Below are 23,677 nucleotides of genomic sequence, written 5' to 3' on the forward strand. Positions count from 1 at the left end.
TGTATGCTGTCAAAATTATTGCTATAAGTATATGAAAGGAGACTAAAAAGTTCACAAATCTGTTCATTATAAATACAAAAACCTGAGCTTGTTTAAATCGCACAGCTACTGGCATCCCCTCTCTGAAAACCTGTGTGCGCATTCGTGATTTCACCATGGACCTCCAACTCATACAGAGAGCAAATCTCAAATTCAAAGTGACCTGACATTTATGTTGAGAAACATAGCTGCTGAAGAGAACTGCATCTTTTCTAGACCTTAAAAAAAGAACCACATTTAAAACAAAATAATAATAAAATATTTGTGTTTTTAATGACCGTGTAAACTAAATTCACCTTGTTACAAACAATCAAATTCAATTTCACTTCAGTTCAGTTTTATTTATGTGGCACCAAATTAAAATGATAGTTCCTTGAAAGCGCTAAAATAGCCTCTTGTATAGGGCTCTTCAAGTCCTAACCTGAGCTCTATAAGCTGTAAGCAGCAGAACTCAAGTAAACTTCCCCGTGAGCGTTGGTGACTTGGACAACATCCCCCGTCTCCTGGCAAGTCCTCCCTTCTCTTTATGACTTGTGTTAATTAAATCCACATTCACTTTCACTTCCACTGTGCTGCTCTGGTTGGCACAGATGGCATGGCCGCTTTATTACTGAGAAACACCAGAATTAATCTACAGCGCCTGTATTGCGTTCTGTTATAAGAGGATTTTCCGCCTGCTTCTTTCTTTGCCTAGCACTTTATGTGTTGAAGTGAGTGGCCTGCTTGCTATGATGTTTCTCTTTTACAGAGCCTTAGGGAAGTCAGGGACACATAATTACTTAGATTCAGCAGCCAAGGAAGATCTGACTGGATTAGATGTCAAGCCAACATGTAGTTCCAGAGGAAAACATCTGCTAAGGCTTTCAAGCATATATGCTCTGATATGTTGTGTTACATGCTAACCGTGCTGACAGACCCTCGCAGGAACACACGTGACACACTTTACTTTTTTAGTATTAGTAGAGATTACCTGTAAGAAAATGTTTTCAGCACCATGGAGAGCTCTGACCTCCGAGCTGCACCCGTATGTGCACCTTAAATGTGTCGCTGTTATCTCCTCCCAAGGAGGAAGACGAGAAGCTAAGCCTGGAGGACAACGTCCTGTTGGAGGAAGACTATGAAGCAGGGTACGAGGCTGAGGAGGACGAGGAAGATGATGTGCTGGAGGATGAAGAGGAGGAGGAAGAGGAGGAGGAAGAGGAAGCAAAAGAGAGCACAAAGATGAAGATTCTGCGGATGGTGGCAGAAGTTGCTTCCAAAGTGAAGGAGATCATCGGGAATTTGATAACCACTGCAGGAAAAGTGGTGATCACCATCTTGTTGTGCGTAACAGGTGAGGAAATCTTTTCTGTTTGTGGGGCAAATAAATAGTTTCAGATTATCATGAAACATACAGTCTGTTTGCTTATGTGTTCAAGTTGGGCACCTTACATTAACTTGAATGATGTTTGCTTTACAATTTCACCAGTTTTTGCTCCTCCAGCTAAGAGCAGCCGGGGTTTTTGAACACTTTAGAGTTTAAAACATTTTTCTGTTTAAACTTGTCTCAGTGGCTTTTAATCAGGGCCGCTTTATAGACATTTAAATGGGGGGATTTGTGACAATCAGAAAATTCTACTCTGATTTTTTTAATGATTTTGACTGTAAACACCAGTCTTTTTTGTGGAGGAGATGCAGTTCCCAAGCTGTGAAGAAAACTGTATGAGATATATCAGAGGGAGTCAGTTTTTTTCTATAAGTAGCATAAGATCTCCCAGCGCATATACTCTGATTTAATCTTAAGTAGTTATGTTTACAGTGATTGAGGATTGCCAGGAAAGGGGGGGGGGGGGTTCTTAATCTGTCCTAATATACTGAAAACAGATTTTCAATGATGATTTATAATTATTTTTTTTGTTCTGTTGAAGTATGAGGGGTAGGTGCTGAAAAATATCTTAATGAGAAAGAAAGAAAGAAATGACCTACTTCCAGTCATCGTATTAGCAACGTGTATTTAGCGTGAGTCTGCTGGCTTTAATTTCAGACCGGTGCTCATAAAACCTGTTTTTCCACAGTTTCCCATGTGTTGTTGAACTCACCTTGAATAAAGTGTTTTTAAAACAGTAACTACATAGCTATGACGTTGTGATAACGAAAACAAGTGTGGTGCAAGGAATTTAGAGGAATTTAGATTTAAAATCTCATAATCCCTGAAAAAACAAGGCAGAAAAACCCCTCACCTTCATTCAAGACTTTAGAGAAAAGAAAACACTGAATAAATGATTCATTAATTCTCATATAAAAGAAATATTGCGACTCTAGACCACTTTAACTACTGCTCAGTCATGCCTAATTTAAAATCACTAGTTAACCTGACATACATGTCTCTGGACTGTGAGAGGAAGTTGGAGGAGCCACTGCACTACACTTTATCACTATTCAGATTTATCTGGTGACAGTATATAATATAAAGTGTATTTGAACTGTAGTTTGACAGCCAAGACGTAAAACTGCATGAATAACTATGTTAAACCATATTTGGAATTATTTCTCAGTCAATATTTAACAGCATTAATGATGTGAAAGTTTTGCCACATTCAACATATTAAAACATTATAAAATTACGGGAACACAATCTGAGGCTCCATGTGGGTTAAGAAAAGGCTTGTATTTATATACCACTCTGGCAGATGTCTGACTGGTTTTCACTGGTTTTATGTTTGCAGGAATCACGCTGCCCTCGCTGACCTCAGCTGTTTACTTCTTCACCTTCCTCTTCCTGTGCACCTGGTGGTCCCTGCGCCGGACCTTGAGCACGCTGATGTTCAGCTGCATGTGTGTTCTGATGGCCATCTTCAGCGCCGGACATCTGATCGTCCTCTACCTCTACCAGTTCCAGTTCTTTCAGGAGTCCGTCTTGACCAATGACGGCTACATCAGGTCAGAAATGTGAAGCTCAGAATTCAGACATTATACTGCTTTAAATGTTTGGCTTTACATCAGACAAACAAGACTTTATATTATTATTGTTTTATTATTTTCCACAATTTAACTCTGTTGGGCAAAACGGATCGCGGATCATTACAAATAATATGCTAACTCTATGTTGTTTGTATTTGTCATTCTCAAAAAATCAACAAAAACCAACAGGCTTTAAAAACTTTTTAAAAAGTCTTTTTTTATTCTCAGATAGGTTAGCGAAAGCAGAGTAATCAGACCTCAGAGGGTTAAACTTGGTCGGTGCACTTGACTTTCACTCGGCACACAAAAGGAAAGGAAACCAACTCAGGAACAAACACAAACTGTTGTCCCAACGACACAGTGAAAGTCAAACTGTGGCATTACAATTTGTCTCTCTCCTGTCATTTTGATGAATTGCTGAAATGTATTTCCATAGTTAAAAACATCACAATCTGATACTAACGCTCTTTTATCATGTGAATATAAATGACGTGTTGACAGGGCTCAGGAGCCAGAGCTCCTTCGACTCAACAAGATTTATTGCGCCCGAGGCAAGTTTGTTTAAACAACAAATATTTACTGTTGTTTCAACCTAGAAAGCAATGAAAAGAAAAACTTAGCTGGAGGGTAGCTTCATCAGACTCCTACTCATAGCACATCAGTGTCAAATGCAGAGCTTTTAAGCTCTTCACTACAACCAGTGCTGTTTTATTATGCATGAAAAAGGAGGCAATCAGCTGTCTGTGGCTGCTGCGGTGAAGCGCTGTGGTTGGACTAAAGCCACACTGTTGAACGTCTTGCCAATATATGTTAGTCACAGTTGTTCAGTGAGCTGACTTCATAGCAGGCAGTCTGTCAGCTCATTGTTTCTATTCTGACAGCTTGGGATGAGAATGATGCTGTTTATTTAATAACAAATGTAGACTTTTAAAATATCTGCTATAATTCTCTCTAAACATGTCCTCTATCGACTTCTGCTATTAATTTGACTTTGTTTTCTTCACTGGTTTTAATCAGTCATCTGATTTTAATTGTTTAATTTGGCTAACGAAGACATTCCCTGCTTCTGTTCACTTATCACGGACATTGGAGTTGGGGGTGAAGTTAGGCTCAAAGTGGAGGAGTTTAAGTATCTCTGGATCTTGGAACGGAGAAAGAAAGATTGACAGATGAACCGGTGCAGATGCTGAACCAATCAATCTGAGATGGTTGAGCCATCTGATTAGGATGCATCCTGGATACCTCCTCAGTGAGATGTTTTGGACATGTACAACCGGGAGGAGGCCCCTGGACAGATCCGGGACATGTGGGAGAGATAATCTTTCTCAGATGGCTTTGAAATACACCAACATCCTCTCAGAAGAGCTGGAGGAGGTGACTACGCCTTAGAATGCTAACTGGACCTCGAGAAGCGAGGGTGGATGAATGGATGCCAATATCATTTTAGTGGAGTAGTGCAGCTCAAAAAAAAAACTGGAATATCAAAAAAAGTGAATGATTTTACAGTTTGATTTAAAAGCTTTCTTATTTAATACACATGAAGAGAAATATTTCAAACTAATCTTTGGTTTAATTTTGATGAATGATGATTAGAGAATTATGTACAACATTAATTTTGTATTAAAGATAAAAACAATTGGAGTCCAGCAGCCACAGTAAAGGTAATTTATCACACTAAACTAAAACTAAAACAATGCAAATATGATGCTTAAATTCACTAGTAACTCAGAAAGATCAATTAAAAAATGGCTTTGAATGTAAACTAGAAAAGCTCTCTAAAGTTGATGTACGCCCACTGCTGCACAGCAGGTCCTTTAACTTATAGTAATGATGCGGTGTCTCACCAGTAGCACTGCAGCTGTCTCTGTGTAGCTGATATCTCAGTGCCCTTGGTGTTGCTGTGTTTTATTGATCTCAGACTTTCTCATTTGAAAGCTGTGCTGCTGTTACAGCTATGTATAGCTGAAACTGCCTCGATAAAGCCCGTGTCCTCTCCGTCCCGCTCCGGCCTCAGATGGCAGATAAGGAAGCGATTACAGTGTCCCACTGACAGGTTTTTCATTAGGAAACAAAGTCATTAGAATGAATGAACCGCTCACCCTCACACCATCTACACAGGGTAATCTCTTTAAATCGTCCAGCTTTAGTGACCGCGCAGTCTGAGTGTGTGATAAATTTGAGGGGTCATCACATCCCTCTACTATGCTTTAGTTTACCTTTACTTCTTAGGTTGTCTAAAAATCCTTAAATTTAAGAGAATACTTGTTGTTATTGGTCCCCTGAAATACTTAATTAAATGCTGGATATTGGAAAGTAAAATACTCAAAGGTGAGTGTAGGCTCTCGCCTCCAGAAATCTTTTAAATGAGACATAAAAGGAAAAGAATCACTGCCGTTAACACGTCACTGAGGAAGTAATGTTGTGAAGGCCAAAATTAGACACACATTTTAAGGGTGATTGGCATAAAACTGTGGAGAACTCGATGCCCTATGTACAAAGCATAAAAAAGCACTCTTTACTTTATAAATCCCCTATTTTATATTTAGTTAGTGTTTTATGGGGGGAGGGTTCCCAAACTGTGGTCTTCTCATTTCGGAAATAAAGAAGGACCTAATTTGTCTGTCTGAGGGCCAGCATTTGGAAAGGTTGTCACTTTTCCGATTCTTATTTCACAAACAGACTGTCTGTTTCATCATTTGCCGTCTACTCACACGTTCATGTTGACTTTCCACATCACTGAAGTATTTCTGTCTGCTGCTGTGTAAAAACTGAGGCATGATCTCCTCTGCTCTGGCCTGTTTAGTTCGCACTTCAGGTCGTCAGAGGGAAACTATTGGCCCATATATACGTGTAGCCTCGATTTGACAATAGGCCACCTCAGTGCCTGTCCTAATTGTCCCTGCTGACAATGACTCGGCCTTGCTGTGGACCTGGTGCTGAGTGAGACTGTTGAGAGTCCTGGCTTCCACTTCACTTCCTGCCTCACCGCCTTAAAGTGGAAGTCCCCTGTCATGTGACTAACCGGCCTTCCCCAGTTGTAACAAGAAACTGTTCAGGAAATGTGCTGGATTCTGGGGGTCGTTCGCTCCTCGACATGGCATGAAAGACAAGACTCTGGAGGCTTCTAAATCTGAGTGTTTGTCACTGGAATACGTCAGTGCAGTTCCTGAGTAGATGACCTTTATTCTGCTCAGAAGGAAAAGGAGTGAAACATATGACATCCTTTGTTTTATGAACACATTTTTAGCCTGGCTGCATTGTACAGAATCCAGGGTTAGAGAGTTTCTTGCCAAAATGACCACTAGAAGAGAGTTGCTACCAAAATCAGAAAGTATATTTAGTTTTTTAAAGTTCATTACAGAAGTCGACTGGAAGAAACTGTAACACTGGTTTTATTAAAGTGGATTTATGATGATGTTACAGTGGCCACTTCATCCACTGTCAGAAACAAACTCCTTTAACTCCTCTCCCTTAATCCCACTTTCTTCTGATTGGCTGCTTTTCATCAAAATGTTTGGACAGTGTGTGCGTTTGGCTTCCGTGCTCATAGTGAAACCTGTATACCTGAAGTGAGGAGCAATATTTGCCTTCTGTGAGATCACCATAAGCTAGTTTGATCATCATTGTTTATGTAGTGTCAAATCACAAAAAAACTTGCATAAACCATAAATAACTTGCAGTGTTATAGAAACCCCAACAATCCAGAAATCCCCTGTGAGCAACTTAAAGTGACTGTGAGGAGAGAAAAAACAACAGGCAGCAACAGGCTCAGGAAGGGAGCCCTCTGCCGCAGCAAGTTGGGGGTTGAGGGGAAACAGATGACAGAAAAGGCGATGAACAGGATCAGGATGATCAACAAACAGGATAAATCACTACCTATGGAAGGGCTTGGACGCAGGTTAATAACAAGCAGTAGAGGGAAATAAATGCACTGAGAGTCACAGAGAGAAAGAGAGCATAGAGGAGAAGAGCTCGGTGCATCATTTTACAAGTCCCCCAACAGCCCCAGTCTATGGCAGCATAACTAAGGGCTGTTTCAGGGTCGACTGATCCAGCTCTAAGAACAAGCTTTCAAGTTTTTAGCTTGCGTCTGTCTCCCTGACTCAAACTGAGAGCAGTTTTGACAGTAGTCAGACAGTAGATGAAGGCCCTGCCATAAGTAAGCCTGCACAGAGCGAAATGCTCTGCTGCGATCACATGGCACCATTTATTTTAAATTTCTTTCTGTACTGCCATTCTCCATAATTACCAAGCCTCCAATTAGATTTACCTAAATACTGTTCCTTTAAATCATTAAACTCTCAACACTGAACTGAACTGGATTTACTCGGAGCATCTGAGCAAAACAGTCCAGGCATCCGTCTCCCCAGCAACACATTCCCACACCTTGCGGGAAATCTCCAGGTGAAGCCCGATGAGTTACATAGTCTCTCTCATGTGTTCTGTGCAGTCATCAGAAGATTTAAGCTGTTAAGACCTTTCGTACATTTTTGCTCTCCAGGATACGACTAAAGGAAGCCAGTATACTGTTTGATTTGAATTTGTTTAGTAAAATGTTTCTTTTCATGTATAAACTAAAGAAATTTACAAAGTAAAACATTAGGAGACAAAAAAGCATTATAAAATCTTATTTGTCTGCTGTTTTTACTGCTTAAAAACCCTTTTTTCCATCCTCATAAACCTTTCTGTCTCTTCTCAGTGTGTTTGGCATCTCCCCCATTGTCCAGAGCAACTGCTCCTGCACGTGGAAGCTCACTGTGCACCCGCGGCGTAAGTGGTACCACTTTGTCAGTCCCATCATGCTGCTGATCCTCTATTACACCCTGGCTACTCTCATCCGCCTCTGGCTGCAGGAGCCCATCGACCAGCTGATGGTGAGGACAGAGAGAGCGCACACACGCCTTTTTTTTTTTTAGTCAAAACGTTGTGACATGTTTTGTAAAGCACATCAATAATTTATTGATTTTCATTTATATCGGGTGTTTTTGATTTGAAAGCAGCTCCACAATTGTATTTATGATCTGGCTAAATTTAGATGTTGTGGATCAGATTTAGTAACAGTCTCCATCAAGTCTTCTGTTCTTGAAACTGTACTGCAGGATTTACTAAATCACACTGCCTGTATGACATGTACATTTGTATGAGTTTAATATAATAATCCAAATCGCCAAGACAGCATATCTGCTGTTACAGACAGAGCTGAGTTTAGGTTTTAGTCACGTTCATATACAGAGATTCATGCATGAAAAAAAATTTCAGGGAACATAGAAGCTGCTGCATGTCGTTTCTCAAGACTGTGCACACACAGAACTCTGCAACATCACAACTCAGCTTTCACAGAGTTTGATCCTTTTCCTGTTTCTGTAGCGTTGGATCTGTTACATAAATATTTCAAACAGCTTTTAATGGAACTGAGACAGATGTTCAGTTTTGAATCTTAGCTTTGCAGAACAATATGAGCTACCTGTGCGTTTACTCACTTGTACAGTAACAGTAACTTCATTAGCACATGTTTGGGGCAGAATTTGGCGATCAATAATAAACAGATTTTAGGTTTATATGGCAGGGTGTTTGTGATAAAGCTGCCCCTCTCTGAGTAAACCCTACATCAAATCCTACTACCTGCAGATCGATTTTTTTCAGCTACATCTCATTGATCTGAATTGCTGTGGGGTTTAAGGAGACACGTGTGTCAAAGAGATCCTCATACTGAGATTTTTTTGGTTAATAGATGACTCACTCCCTGTTTTGGTATGCTCACTTTTGACCTGCTAATTTGGGTCAGTTTGTTGCTGTTGCTCTGCAGTACTCGAATTAAACTGGTGGACAATATCGAAAAAAATCATTATTTCACCAAAAAGCCATCATCAGTGTGATTTTATGTGAAATAACAATCACAGTACATGAAAGTTAGATGAGATTTCTGTACTAATCAAATAAAAGACATCTGCAGCCAAAAATTACTTTTTCAAGAATTGTATCATCACATTACCACTATACACAAATACACATGGGATATGGGAGGTTCAGTGTTAAAACTTGAACTTTCCTTAATGTTTAAAGGGGCACTGTGGGTTCTTTCTTCTGTTTCCTCTGTGTCTGGAAATCACAATTTTTTTTTAAATTACTTTTTCATTTTTACCTACTAGCTCACAAGGGCATTTCAACAACTGGAGCACAAATTTGGTTATACAAGAAAAGTTGTTTTTAATTTCTCATTTTTGACAAAAGAAAAATTATGCATTTTGGCTTTACATTGTGACACTTTAAATTTGTTGATTTTTTATTTATTTTTTGCTTTATCAGAGCGTAAATGTGTTTTTCAAGCTCCCTGACAATTTCGACTGACTAGTTCCTGTATTTGAAGTTATGAGGGATAAACTAAAAAAAACAAAAAACATAAAAAGAACCCAATTTCCAACCACCCCAGTTTGAAAGCCGGTGACAGTTATTAGGTATAATGTTGCATGGATTAGGTTAATTTGCAAAAGATTTGGTTCTGAAGGATTCAGCAATGAACTTTTCTCAGATGTGACTGCTTTTGAGTAAACACAGCGAGAGAAATACACTGGGTTACAGAGACCAGCTCAATAGAAAGGTTACTTTTTAAAAACGCCTGATGACATTTAGCTATGACTGCCTGATTTCACTCTGTCCAATCAATCCAATATCACGCAAAGCTTGATGTATGAACTCAGTTCATACAATTCTTGACTTCTAGCAACTTCACACAAACTCATAAATCTGTGACTATTAACACAAAGTTAGACCTAATAAATTATATCTAACTGAACAATAACAGTGTAGAGAAGAAACCTTGGTGGACAAACAGCATGTGCATATTTATGCTGCCCAATTTAAATTAGCTCCTCCTTTGGAAAGTGTGGATTCTGGATTAAAAGCAGATGCAAAAACTGGGTGGGTGTCAGAGACACGGTTTGAATGCAGTACACACAGCCTCCATGACAGCTCCACAGTAAATTCCAGACAGTGAACTGAAATAGATCCAGATTGAATTAAATGGGCAACCAGGTGGCCTTGTGATCAGAGAAACCGTACTGATGGAAGATTTCAGGGCAATCGATCACTGGTGGAATCTGTACACAGCTTAGGTGTTATCTGAGACACTGCTGGTCTAATTTTGACAAAGCATAAAGGGAGGACCGGTTTTGGCGCTACGTTCCTGTTTTACAGAGCTCTGTACAAGAGAAAAATGCAGCTCTTACATAATAACAGAATCCACTGCTCCAAAAATGTTGAATGAATGAAAGATCAGTGTTAAAATCTTTTCTATAGAGTCTGTAATTTCACACTTTTTCTCTTTATCAAGTTTATTCCTCACCTCTGTGAAATTATTTAGTATATTTTAAATGATTGCTCTGGGTTTTTATTGCTAATAATATTTTACAATTTTGTTTCTAACGTCTGGCCACAATAAGCAGCTCTTTAAAACACAAAAGTATCAAATGCACCCAGCACTTAGGTGTCACAGATTTGTTTTTAAGTGTAATCTTTGATTGCGTTGTGAGTTTCACTGCCACTGTACTATCCACTGTACTAGTGGGGAGACAAATCACAGATATGGAAGGAAAAAAGGAAAGGAAGGAAGGAAAAACCCACACTTCACTGACGGAGTATTTTATTTTAACAGTTTTGGTGAACTGACCCTGACTGTATTTTTGCTCTGCTCCCACCACTGAGTTGAAACTAAAGTCCTGAGTGAAATGTTGTGCAATCATATTCAAGAAGACCGCCCCTCCTGAATTCATCCTGCCTTCCTTAACCTCAGAGCTCGAGCTCAGCTCCGTTGTCCTGTAATGGAGTTATAGATGAGTGTTTTTATAGAGCGATCAATACCAGCCTGTAAACTGGTGGGGCTGTATGCATTATTGATCGCTTCATAGAGCGGTTTGTGTGTGTGTGTTTACGTGTACGCGTGCGTGGGTCTGTGTGTTTTCACCCACTCTTACACTTTAGATAATAAAAAAATGATTGTGGCTTAAATCAGCAGCGGACAGGTTTGTTCGATGGTGGAGATGCCAGATTATGATGGACTTCATGTTTGCCAGAAAAATAAGGCGGATTATAAATCACTTTACAGGTTGATTTATAGTTTGTCATCTGTGTTTATTCAGCAGCAGTTCATCAAATTCTGAAAGCAGAGTAATGATCCAAAGAAGTGAGACATAAGGAATCTGCTTCAGATGAATTTATAAGGTTTCACACTTAAAAAAAATATCTTTAAGATCTGTATGATGTCAGACACAAAGTTCAATACACATTGTTTTCTGAGGGGCAGCCAATCAGAAGAAAGTTGTGTTAAAATGAGAGAAGCTAAAACAGCTTGTTCCGGGGAGCAGGAAAGGACCCAGATGCAAGACTTATAAACTTAAAAAATAACAAAACAAGCCATTTATTAAGGTCAAAAGCAAATAGTGTCAAAATTCAAACAGCTAAAGCCAAAAGCACACAGGACAATAAGCAAAAACACACAAGGATGAAGTAAACAGAAAAAGAACATGATGAAATACACAAAAGAGGTAATTAGAAATTAGAGACACCTTGAGAACTAGACACATGTAAAACCAGTTAAGCTAAGAAGAAACAAAGAAAGAAAAATGGCTACCAAAATAAGGGATTAACATGACAGGGATAAACTGAAACTCAAGGAATTAAATATAATCTATGATCCTAACTACAAACAAAAACTACATTTCAAAGGTAGAATAAACTAAGACTGGGACTATTATCATAAAGAAGCCAGCCAGTAAATATCTGCTACATAAAAAAACTTAAACAGAAGTCCAACACCATAAACACAAAGTCACGTGATGACTCGCCTGATCAGTAGTGGGCTAAGGACCTTTAGGACCACCTCCAGAGGGGACAGCCCTCCTAGCCTAGTGGGCTAGGCGTGTCTTACCTAAGACTCTGCCAGTTGCTTTAGAACTAATGAGTCCTTTTGGATAAGATTAAAACGCTTCAAAAACAATTTAAAAAGTGCAGTTGCCTTTTTTTTCATCATTTAAGACTAACCTGGATGACTGAGAATCCGCACAGACAATTAAGTCTCTTATTTTACCAGCAGTCTTAATAAACTTGGATCTCACTTTCTAGACCTGCTTACAAAACCCCAATGCATCAACACCTACAGAGAGATAATAGAAAGAAATGCATGAAACGTTTTCAGAATTAAAAAGTCAAGTGCAAGAATGAATGTTGTTACATAAATATAACAATTTAAAATGTTTCAGTAACAAAATGTAGCTCCTTAAATTTGTATACTGCAAACTAACTGAATAAAGTAACTGGTAATATATAAATGAACATCACGCAGTACTGCTTCCTCGTGATGCAGTAAATGATGAGTGGAGAAATAATCAGCTGTGCAAGACAAAATCAAGTCCAGACAAAAAAATATAGACTGTACAATAGTCTTACCTTCTTTATTATTGATTTATTACAAAAATGCAATTGATTTTTGTCTTTAGTGTTCATGGTAGGTGCTGAAAATGAGCTTAACAGCTCCTCTTTAAATAACTTCTTGTGCATTTTTACTTCGTGGTGACACTCTCGTCAGGGACGCTAACTCGGTTCATCCAAGTCCTCCTCAGTTTCTTCCCTCACAGACCGTAAAACAGTGTTTTCTAGAAGCAGATTGAAACCATAACTCTTGAGAGTATCATCTCCGTTGCACAACAGCGGAAAGATTCACATCAAACACGAAACTTCTCTATCTGTGTTTTTTCAGGATGACAAGGACGATGATGTGTGCGAGGAGGAGGAGCTGGGCAAATCATTTATCTCAGCCAACAGGAAGCGGCTGCTGTGGTGGGGATCACGCCAGGGCACAGACGAGAAAAACGTACGTCAGGGTTAAGACACACGCGGACACAAGCCACTCAAAGTATTGATTATTATCATTATTTTTTCTACGATGCCGTCCTTTTAAAACAAACCGGATAAAGGTTCAGAAACAGAGAAAAAATAATAATATTTTTTTAACTTTGTAAGCGAGAAAAAAACACTTGTTTCTTTTTAACGTTGTCAGAACTGATAACAAATGTTGTCCTGAAACACTTTGATTCAGTTTTACGATTCAACAATAACAGGCAGTCTTAATAAAGCAGAATGGAACAAATCAGTAATATTAAAGTTTCAAATAACAATAAAAACAACTCTATTAAACTCTAACGTCAAGCTGCAGCTGTTGATTGTTTCCTTAAACTTCCATTTGCTTCATCTTCATGATAATCGACTCATCCCTGGAAAGATTTCAGACCAAGACACTTTGCCTCTCTTGCACACGCACGCTTATTGTGACCTTGTTCCTACATCAAGGCCCGTACGCTGTCTCCACCGTTGACCTCCTGAGGTTTAAAAGCTTTCAGGGTGTGCAGACGCAGATGAGTGATGGTCTCGATTTACAGATTAGCAGCACTCGGCTTTGTTCTTGCTTATCAACCACTATAAAGAACACGGAGGCCTTTGACTTCAGCAACTCATCGATAACACACCTTGCCTTGTATGCTCTTTTTCTCCTCTTAGCTCCTCTCCACCCAGGATGGAATCAGTACAACAGAGGTGCGGGTTGTTCTGGATGTGTCTTAAATCTGTGCATTTTCACCCCTTTTAGTCTTGCTGCAAGAAAGGAAATCGCTGCAAAGTGCTTTTCACACTGCATCCTCATTGAACGGGGTTCCTATAATTTTTACATCCTGATTGGTTCTGTTAATCGAGGGCTTAAGTAAACATTATATATACATATGTTGGTAACCTGATCTACCTTTATCTTCTCAGTTGAAAAGCTGTGCAAGTATTTCTTAGTTGGAAATGTTGGAAGAGGGAGTACCTGTACAGCTTTTACAATACAAAAGTCACAGGAATTATATCTGATGAATATTGATGATATTTAAAGGTTTGGTTCTTATTTTTAGACTCTCTTGAACACCCATTGGTTAAAATTTAGATTGAGGGTACTATTGCCTCCACTTTGAACTGTCCTCCTGTTCATATCAACATTGAATAAACATCTCTCAAATCTTTCAGCATTTATAACAGTGGAACATGAATTAAATTTTGAAAGTCAGAGTGCAAGCGAGTACATTAACAATTATAAATAACAAATGTTTTATGTTGCGTGGTTTGTTTTGTTATATTAGTATCAGTATTGGTCTAAATCTGTTCAAGGTTGAAGACGTCTTAGTACAAAAATGACTTCTTTATGTGCAACATTTGAGCAAGAGAAACATTGTTTGCAGGAGCACAGAAAAGTCATTTTGCACCAAACTCTCAACTTACAGCATTGTCAGTCTGCTGAGGCCTCACATTGTTTTAGGTAGTGATTTTTTTAGACATTGTTTCTGCACAGGAAAAACTTACAGCTAGCATTATGAGGGGAAATTATTACACTAGTACATACGTGCATTTGGCTATTTTTTAAAGAATTTACAGGCCTGTCTGTAGAAAGCACAATTTCTCAGATAGAGGACTGATGTTTTGTTTCTAGCTTCTCATATACAGAGGACATAATAACATTTTAAACTTAACAGTAGGCACCTGAAATTTTTGCCTAATTCTATTTAAGAAGTTTTTCTTTCCCATGAAACCTTTTTCAGGCAGATCTGTGATTGTCGGATGGGAATTTTTTTGTTTGTTTGTTTTTTAATTTTAATAAAAGGCCTACAGCCCACATTGTATTTCAAAAACTACAAATGAGTAGAGATCAAACTAATGACATCACAATGTGAGAATGCTGTCACCTATCCACCACCAGCACACCTTCTAGGTTATCACAGCTCTATTTTCTCTTGATAACTACTTTAGTGCGGCAACAGCTTATTTAAACAATGTATAGCTAACAAAAATTGAGTTAATGAAGTTTAACAAATAAAAATAAATGGATTTTAATGTATATCACATCAAATTTGACATTCTACAGATACAAATATAATATGGATGTTATTCATATATTTTGATGAGGATAATCATCCATTGAAAAAATATGAAAGCCCTCGATCAAAGTAATTTTAATTTGATTTCATTTCATTACATTTTTTTTTTTTAGAAAAGGGGTTGTATCGACTTCAAAAACCATGCAGTGTGAAAAGTAGAAATCGTGCCTCTATTGCCCAACAAAGCCAAAGTGTGGTAACTAAATGGCTAAAGTTTCCTGTGGGAAAAAAACAGTGTCCAGTATCAAACAACATTAGTTACTCCTCTTTGCCTTTGTGAGGCATGCTAAACTGTTGTGTGAGCTCATAACAAAAAAAAAAGTTCGGCATCTACTGAAGTTTATTTGTTATTTATTTAAAAATGATCTGCAGGCTGTGCCCACTTCAAACGGGACCTCCTTTGAGTTTGCCGTGACTGAGAATGGACCAGTCTGTCGGGACTTGTACTCAACCCCTCAGTACAAAATGGACCAGCCCAGTGATGGCACAGGTGAGCTGTTTATTCATTCTATTATGAACATTTCTAGTCTGCAGTGAATCTGTAAAATAGTGCTGCTACCACATAAAACATTCAAAATTGTCATTTTGATATTAATCATAAACACCTCTATTCAAAACTGCATGTTTTATTTAAATTTGTTTGATCATGTGAAACGTTTCAGTGTGACAAAGATATAGAAAAGGAGAAATCAGGAAGGTGGTTGAATTCCACATTTGTTTGTAAGGGTTTAATTAAGTTTCATATGCTTAGTTACAAACGCTAAATAAAATATAGAGTGTAACAGTAAATATTTTTTCTGATTAAATTAACTTTTTTAGGTTTAAAAGTTTTTTAAGTTAACTGTGTGAGGAATAAATTGTCATAATCATAAAGTGATTGGAAGTAATTAAGTACCTTTGATGAAGTTTTTACCAAATATGGTAAAAACTTATGTATGGTGTATTTCCACCATAACTTTTACAAATAGACGATACATGTTATGCAGTGAATTCAAATGTGCACAGTTAACAGTACATAAAAGCAGCAAAGATGGCTTCAAGATAAAGTAAATTATCTTTCACATTAAGTGTTAAATACATCTGCTACTTCACCCTTCCCGCCTTCATTTTGGTTTTATGTTTCACTTATTTGCAGCCGAGTTCACTGAATTGTTTTAAAGGTTTCCTTCACTTATTTTAGTTAATATAGTAGTTATGAGGTGAGATACTTAATAGCCTGTGAATATGGCTGTTTAATGTACTGAGGAACTTGTAAAGTCTTAAAAAACTTTTCAAGGGACATGAAAAGGAAAGATAGGGAAAGTCCTATTTGGGTTTCTGCAGAGTTACTTTAATGTGTAAAATCTGAGGTGTTTAGAGCTTTTTGCAAACTAAGAATCGAAAGTCAGAATCTGTCTTCTGTGCTTTGTGAAGTTAAACTCTCACAGTTGCCCCCAACTTTATGGAAGTGCAGTAATAGATCCACACAGTTCCACAGTAGAAGTGTTGTAATGAGCTGTTTGTTTGTCCAAACAGAGAAGAAAGAAGAGTGTGTGTATGAAGTGTGTTTGCCCCCGGAGGAGTCATCTGTGAAGGAGACCGAGAGTGAAGAGAATATAATAAAGAAAAAAGGAGTCGGTGCGATGGTCAAAATCTTCCACTTCATCATGAAACAAAGCTACATCGGTGCTCTCATATCCATGATGGTGAGCAATGTTGAAAGTCAGTGCTTAGTTTTGCTTAATAATATGAATGAAATTTTAAAAATATACATCTTACTTACTTTGTCGTTCCTACTTGTTCTCTTAAAATGCGCTTGCTGTTTATATGAACAGATTAATTTGACATTCAAGTTTTATATCCAGAGAGTAACAGGCCCAAACCCACAAACCTGGTGGAAAAATGTCGTTTGCAAAACACTCCTGCCTGCTCGATCAACATCAATGCCCTTGAGCAAGGCACTGAACCTCTTTCTGCTCCAGTGGAACTACTGGCTGGCTAGCAGTAGGAAACTGTGGCTTTACTGGGCAGCATCTATGGTTGCATGTGTGGCAGAATGCAACCAAAAATGAGCATCTGTTCTCAGTTTAGACATTCCTGGAGTAATTTTTTTTTTTTCTTTTACAGAAATACAAGTAGCGCTACTGTTTGTTAAATTGTTGTCATGTCACGACAGCATATGTTGCTCCAAAATATCAGCGTACTTGTCAGAGCTAATGGCGCCTTCACAGAACTGCAAGTTAGCGTTCCCAAAGGCACTGACGCAACTCCAAACGTTGCTGGTAACAATCTGTCCTTTGCTCTGGAGTGCACAGCCTGATTTTACTAAAAGAGACCAGAAATATTGATTTGTCTAACCACACTGAAAGTTACCACTATGTGACAGTCCATCGCACCGAGCCTGAGAAGCGGACAGCTGTGTTTTGCACGATGACATTTGCAAATTTTAGCCTAACTGGCACTGGCACTTCTGTTATATCGCCTATAGATAAAGATTTGTGATGAGAAATGAAGAGTGGGTGGACAGTCAATCGGAAAGCGGCTGAATGTAATCTGGACAAGATCAGCATTAGCCAAATAATACCACCATGGATATGTGGTGGTAAATCTACTACACCACTGTCCCCTGATGCTATAGTAGATTCAACACTATTGGACAAAAAGTTTAATTCCAAACTCACAGACAGGCATATATTGATCAGTATTACGGTTATGTCAAAATCTATATAGATGCATCTACTAACACAGCCAACCACAGCGGGATAGTATCAAAGCAAGGAAAAGGCTCAGTGATGGATTATCAGTTTACAGTAGAGTAGAATACGGCAGACAATTGAAGAAAGGTGGCAAAAGCAACGGGAGGAAGAGAGGAAAGGGCGATGGTTTTACAAAATCCAAAGCAAAACAGGAGAAATGAGAAGCGCAGAAAGGAACAGGAGAGAGGAGACAGACATGTTATTTTTAACAGGAAAAAAAACATGAAAATATATGAAAATCTGGCTGCAATAGAGAAGATGAAACCATAGAAAATGTTTTAGTGCATTGTCAGAAATATGATGCTGAAAATGAATCGCTGATTCAAAAGCTCAGAGATATGAAAGTGAGACTGGACTTGGTTGATTTATTTCACAAGAACTCGAAAATTGAAAGTTATCCAGCCATATTTTGTTTTTTAGGACAGATTCATTTGTTTGGGAGGATATTTTTTTGTATTTCAGTCCACACCAGTTGTTGGTGGTAATGCACCATTTCTCTGTTTGCCAACTCCCAATAAATAATAAAAAGGAAACACAAGAAGAAAAAAAAAAAAAAAAAAAAGATTTGTGATGTAGCACAGACAGATTGTGTCTTTGATCTCTATGTAAATAAATTCCTTCAGAATCCTGAATTCCTGAAATCATTGAATTATGTTTTTCACTACGAAAAATTAATTATTCAAAAGTCTTCCTACTTTTCTTTGAAGAATATTGTTTAAAAACCTTTTTCTCATCCATTCATGGGAAAATGTCAGTGCTGAAAGGACTAAATGCTGCTTTTATAACAAATCATAGTTACCATCTTCTAAATACATCAGCAGTCTCAAGTTGCATAGTTACCATACTTTTTGTTTTGTTGCCATTACTGTTTTTTTTAATTTGCGTTATTTATTTTAATCAGTTAGTTTAGCAATAAATTTGTTCAAATACCTGTTAAATAATTTAAATGTTACTGTTTTTATTGTTATTTAACAGTAAGTTAACAATCTGTAATTCCAAACTTGACACATGCTGATACACCAGTGCAAATCTCAATTTTTGGGAAGCCATAGACAAGATCGTTGCAAAATTTTTACCAAAATGTTTGAGCATTAAATTGAAAATTAAAAAAGTTATTGATGCTGTTGCTTCATTACTTTGTCATGTTATGCATTATAACAAACGTACACATTTTTAGTCATCTGTGTTTGGATCTCAGTCGTCTTTGCGGGTCTGAATAGTAGAAACTGATTTATATTTAAAAATAAAATTAAGCCAAAGTAACGAATCATTGTTGTATTAATTCTGTCAGAAGTGAAAAACGGTTTGATGATCATCTGGAAATCTGCTTCTCTTTGTGTTTGTGTATATATGTGTGTTTGTGCGTGTGGTTTCTGCGCCAACGCACTATTTCCGAGCAGTAGTCATATTTGGCCTTCCTTAGTCATTCATGACTGCAGCATTTGTTGTAAATTTTTCTCTCCAATTTGTTTGTCTCCAGGCGTGGAGCATCACATACGTCAGCTGGCTGACGTTCGTCTTCCTCATCTGGTCCTGCCTGCTGTGGATGGTCCGTGATCGGAGGCGCTACGCCATGCTGTCGTCTCCCTTCATGGTGGCCTACGGCAACCTGCTGATAGTTCTGCAGTACATTTGGACTTTTCCGGACATGGATTACAGCAAAGTCAAAGGCTTCTTTGTTGAGAAGAAAAACCCATTCCACTCACTTTCATCTAAGGTTTGGGAGTTCACATTAGCCAAACAACTAAACCTGACATTTAGCTTGACAGCCTGCAATCTTGACCACGTAATATGGTTTAATATGTGCAGGGATTTAACATGTACTCTGCATATGCTGCACCAAGCTTTATTTTTTAAGATTCTGAAACAATCTCGCTAACAAATTGTGTCTCTCCACTACTCGGTTAATAATATAAGACAGTGTAGTTATGCAATGTGCTCCTGAAGAAGGTCAGGTTTTAGTGTTTTGACATGTGTTGGAATAACTCTAAGGCGTTCAGGTTTCCAGCTACTGTACTTGACCTGATTATGTCTGGAATGAGATTTTATGATTTTATGCAACACACAAACTTGGAATTACCGTAACGTATTTTTTAAATTACTCACATTTCTGTTGTAGTGCAGAGCGTATGTGTTTATTAATTTAAAGAGTGAAGATGCATTGCACTGTATTTCACACCTGGGTGAAAAATGATGGCTAATGATGTTTATTTAAAGAGTTGATGCAGACAAATTTAGACAATCCAAGTATAGTTTACAAACTCATGTCTGATTTACTACATGCAGTATACAGAATATCCTCTTGTGTTATTTTGACCATCAGTATTTTTGGTCCCACACAGTTAAAGTAAACTCTGTGTGATTTGTTGTTTCATCTTTTTGTTTTTTTTGCTCCTCGTCTTTTTTAAAAAGGTCCTTTGTATGCTGACCTTCTGGTTACTGCTGAGACAGACGCTTACAGAGAGACAAGAAAAACAAAAGGAAGACAGCACTGGTCTCTTAGACGTTCATGTAGAGGATCAGAAGAAGCAGGGTAAGCTCTATGCTATTATTTTGTTGTCTTACAGTAGTATATACGTAAAGAGTTTATAAACTCTTTACGTATGTTACAATAAACTTAAACTTATTTTAAAAAATGCTTAGGAAATATACAAACTTTGTTAACAACAATGAAAAACATGAACAAATATCTCTTACAAGTATTAGAATTAGCACATAATGGCATTGGAAAACTTATGATAGAGACTTTTAACACTGATCAGCAATGTCACTGGAGATCTTGGGTGGGCCCAAAGAATTTTAAAGAAGAAGAAAATATGCCTTTATTCATTCATTAGAAATGAAAATCCAGAAACAAATATGGTCTACTAGACTGAAAAATGCAAAACTGCTTTTACAGAGGAAGAGGAGTCTGAGGAGGGAGGGGAACAGGACCTCATGCACGTCCTTGGTAACATGGTGATGGCTCTGATGGTCAAATATTGGATCTACATCTGCGGTAGCATGTTCTTCATCGTCACCTTTGAGGGACGTATCGTCATGTACAAGATCATCTACATGATGATGTTCCTCTCCTGTGTGGCGCTATACCAGGTACGCACCGAAAGGACGCCAAGTGATTGACAATAAACATGCTGACGTTTCTATTTGAGATGTACAAGTGCATCCCAAAAAAATGGAATATTGTGATACATTTATTTATTTTTTGTTTTTTGTAATTTAATTCAAAAGGTGAACAATGACAGTGTGTATTCATAGCACGTAAGGTGAAATATTTCAAGCCTTTAATATTTAATATGATTACGGCTTTAAAAATCAGAAATTCAGTATCTTAAATTATTAAATACGAAATTTCAAGTTTGAGTAAATGACTATCCAAAAAGTTAATATCTTGGTCTACTACGGTAGAGGCAGCCTAGATCATGTGGAAGCTAACTTGACAGTTTTCCATATGGGTCTTCGACACCCTTCTTAATGGAAAGTTGACTGGAAGATAAAGGTGCGACAAGAAAAGGTGCTCAAGGCGCAAGGATGTTTGTGCAGACATCAGAAGCATCTTACTTGGGTTAAGGAGAGGAAGAAATGGACTGGTCGTCTGGTTACTTTCAGATGAAAGTACATTTCTCATCATGTTTTCAATTTCCACTCTTCCCCTACTCGTAAACAAAACTCTGAGACACTTAAACTCCTCCATCTTCAAGGTCACAGCAGCTTTGACAAAACATCAGTATTTTGGGAATAAGGATCAGTAATGACTTTTAAATGTTTTTGGCATTTATTAAACAACCATGAGACACATAATTCACAACAAAGGATTAATATAAACTGTAAAGTGAAATGTATTGTCATTGTATTTGATGGAAATGATGCAGTTTAACATTCTTCCAATTTAGGGAATGTAATTGATTTTCATTCTGCTAAAAGGTCAATGGACTAAAGATATAAAACCATAATACATATGCATTTAACAGGGGGGAAATATACAAGGCCAAGCATACTAACAGTGCTTATTATAAAGAATTGCCTTCTGTTTATGTGTATAAACACATATTTATTATTAACATTTGGGGAATATGTGGGATGTTTAAAATCGTGATCTGTATAATTGTTTTCGAAGCCTTCCAAATGTGGCGACCTGTGAAATAAGGATATTTAATGTTTTGTTATAATTTTTGGAGTATATATTTGAAGTGTAGATATGAATATGATGCCATAAACGTCCCAAATTCAATTTCCCAAACACAGAATTTGCTGTCATTTGTTAAGTGAGTTCATAAAGTATGTGCTTTCCAGGTTCGTAGCACATTTTGTATTCCTAACTCCCAGCAACAGCCAGAGGCAGACTGAGAAGTCACATAAATCCAGATGTCCTCTTCTAATTCTTGTCATGAAGGTGCACTACGAGTGGTGGCGAAGGATCCTGAAGTACTTCTGGATGTCGGTGGTTATGTACACCATGCTGGTTCTTACAGTTGTCTACACCTTCCAGTTTCCAGAGTCAATACACACCTGGGGTAACATGACAGGCCTGGATAAAAAAGGGTGAGCGCCACTGAGCAACTGCCGGTCTGAGCGGCAGGATACAGATTCACTGCCTACGTTTCCCAGAGAGGCACAGCTTATGGCTTAGTCATCAAACCAACTGTTTGTCTTGAGCTTTTTTGTTTTGTTTTGTTTATTTTAGTAGCTTTGCCCTGCTAGCGTAGCAAAGCATGTGTATAGTGGCTTTAGTTGGGGATGGAGGAGAATTTTAGAACTGAATTCACAGATGTCTTATTTTCTTTGATTTCTTTTAAGTAGATATATAGGTAGATATTCATGATGTTACCTAAAAAATCTATTACAAATTGTAGTAGTTCAGTTCTAGTAAAACTACTTTAGTATGTATCTGTTCTTCCAATTTATAGAGCATAGTTGCCTCACAGCTCTTGAAGATGAACCTGCATATTTTAGTAATGAAAAAAGCTACAGGAAAGACTGAAACTATTGTTTCTTGTTTAAAGAAATATACCTACACACTACCTCAAGTAGTATACTTAATTATGTTAATATACTCAGCCATACAAATATAATCAACTATAGTTGATATGTGGTTGTTAAAAGCCAATAAACAGAAAATGATATTGTTACAGTGTGCCTGATTAGTCGTGACAGCTGTGTCCAGGGGCACTATGATATTAAACTGTTTTTCTGTAACATACCATTTTAGTGGTTATATATATATATATATATATATATATATATATATATATATATATATATATATATATATATATATATATATATATATATATATATATATATATATATATATTTATTTATTTATTTATTTATTTATTTATTTATTTTCATTTTTATTTTTATTTTGAGTTTGGTTTGAGTAAGTTCAGATTTAGTTTTCAGACCTCCCAGTCTCAAACATAGGTGCCAGTGCCTCGTCACGCTTGCTGTGTTGGCAAATTTGACTAAATTACCTTAAGTACTTTAACTATAATTACAGTGATTTAAAGGGTAAGGGTCACATTTATGTGAGAATTTCTTTACATTTTCACGTAAACGGAATAAAGTCTTTTGGTTTAAGGTCATACTGTAGATTGCTATGATGTCACAATAAACCCCCAACATATAATTATTACAAAATGTTATATAAACACCTGGTAGTATTAGATGATGAATAGATTAGATTTTATCTACAGAGTCAATATTCAGCTTCGCTGTGCTCAGTCTTCCAAACTTCAGCAGTTCTTCACACAGTAACCTTGGGAGTGGTTTAAGCTTAATCTCACAGTTTTCTGTTTCCTTTGAAATGTTTGTGAATGCAGTCTGGAAGCCCTGGGCTTGAAGCAGTTCGAGCTGGGCGAGCTGTTCATCAGGATTTTCATTCCCACGTCCTTCTTGCTGGCGTGTATTCTCCACCTGCACTATTTCCATGACCGCTTTCTCCAGCTCACTGACCTCCAGGCTGTAGTGGCTAAAGAAGAGAGCACTATCTACAGGTGAGACACATGC

General features: G+C 37.6%; 1 protein-coding gene across 3 annotated transcripts in view; it reads left to right on the plus strand.

Annotated features, from left to right (window-relative positions):
* piezo2b (piezo-type mechanosensitive ion channel component 2b) overlaps positions 1-23,677 on the plus strand; it is a 92,082-nt gene that overhangs the window by 23,542 nt on the left and 44,863 nt on the right. For 2 of the 3 annotated variants that reach the window (XM_085253615.1, XM_085253617.1), the window contains exons 6-16: positions 1,105-1,372; positions 2,745-2,958; positions 7,679-7,853; positions 12,731-12,844; positions 15,306-15,423; positions 16,449-16,618; positions 19,149-19,385; positions 20,081-20,201; positions 20,568-20,761; positions 22,062-22,210; positions 23,491-23,664. In XM_085253615.1, the coding sequence (XP_085109741.1) occupies positions 1,105-1,372; positions 2,745-2,958; positions 7,679-7,853; positions 12,731-12,844; positions 15,306-15,423; positions 16,449-16,618; positions 19,149-19,385; positions 20,081-20,201; positions 20,568-20,761; positions 22,062-22,210; positions 23,491-23,664 (1,934 nt within the window). Of the gene's footprint in view, positions 1-1,104; positions 1,373-2,744; positions 2,959-7,678; positions 7,854-12,730; positions 12,845-13,527; positions 13,564-15,305; positions 15,424-16,448; positions 16,619-19,148; positions 19,386-20,080; positions 20,202-20,567; positions 20,762-22,061; positions 22,211-23,490; positions 23,665-23,677 lie in introns of all 3 variants that reach the window. The other variant, XM_085253616.1, reaches the window with a different exon arrangement.

The sequence above is a fragment of the Mchenga conophoros genome, linkage group LG18, assembly GCF_057382185.1.
Source record: "Mchenga conophoros isolate Kocher_MC1m ecotype Shallow Benthic linkage group LG18, M_conophoros_male_GT1.1, whole genome shotgun sequence".
In the NCBI taxonomy this organism is placed as follows: Eukaryota; Metazoa; Chordata; class Actinopteri; order Cichliformes; family Cichlidae; genus Mchenga; species Mchenga conophoros.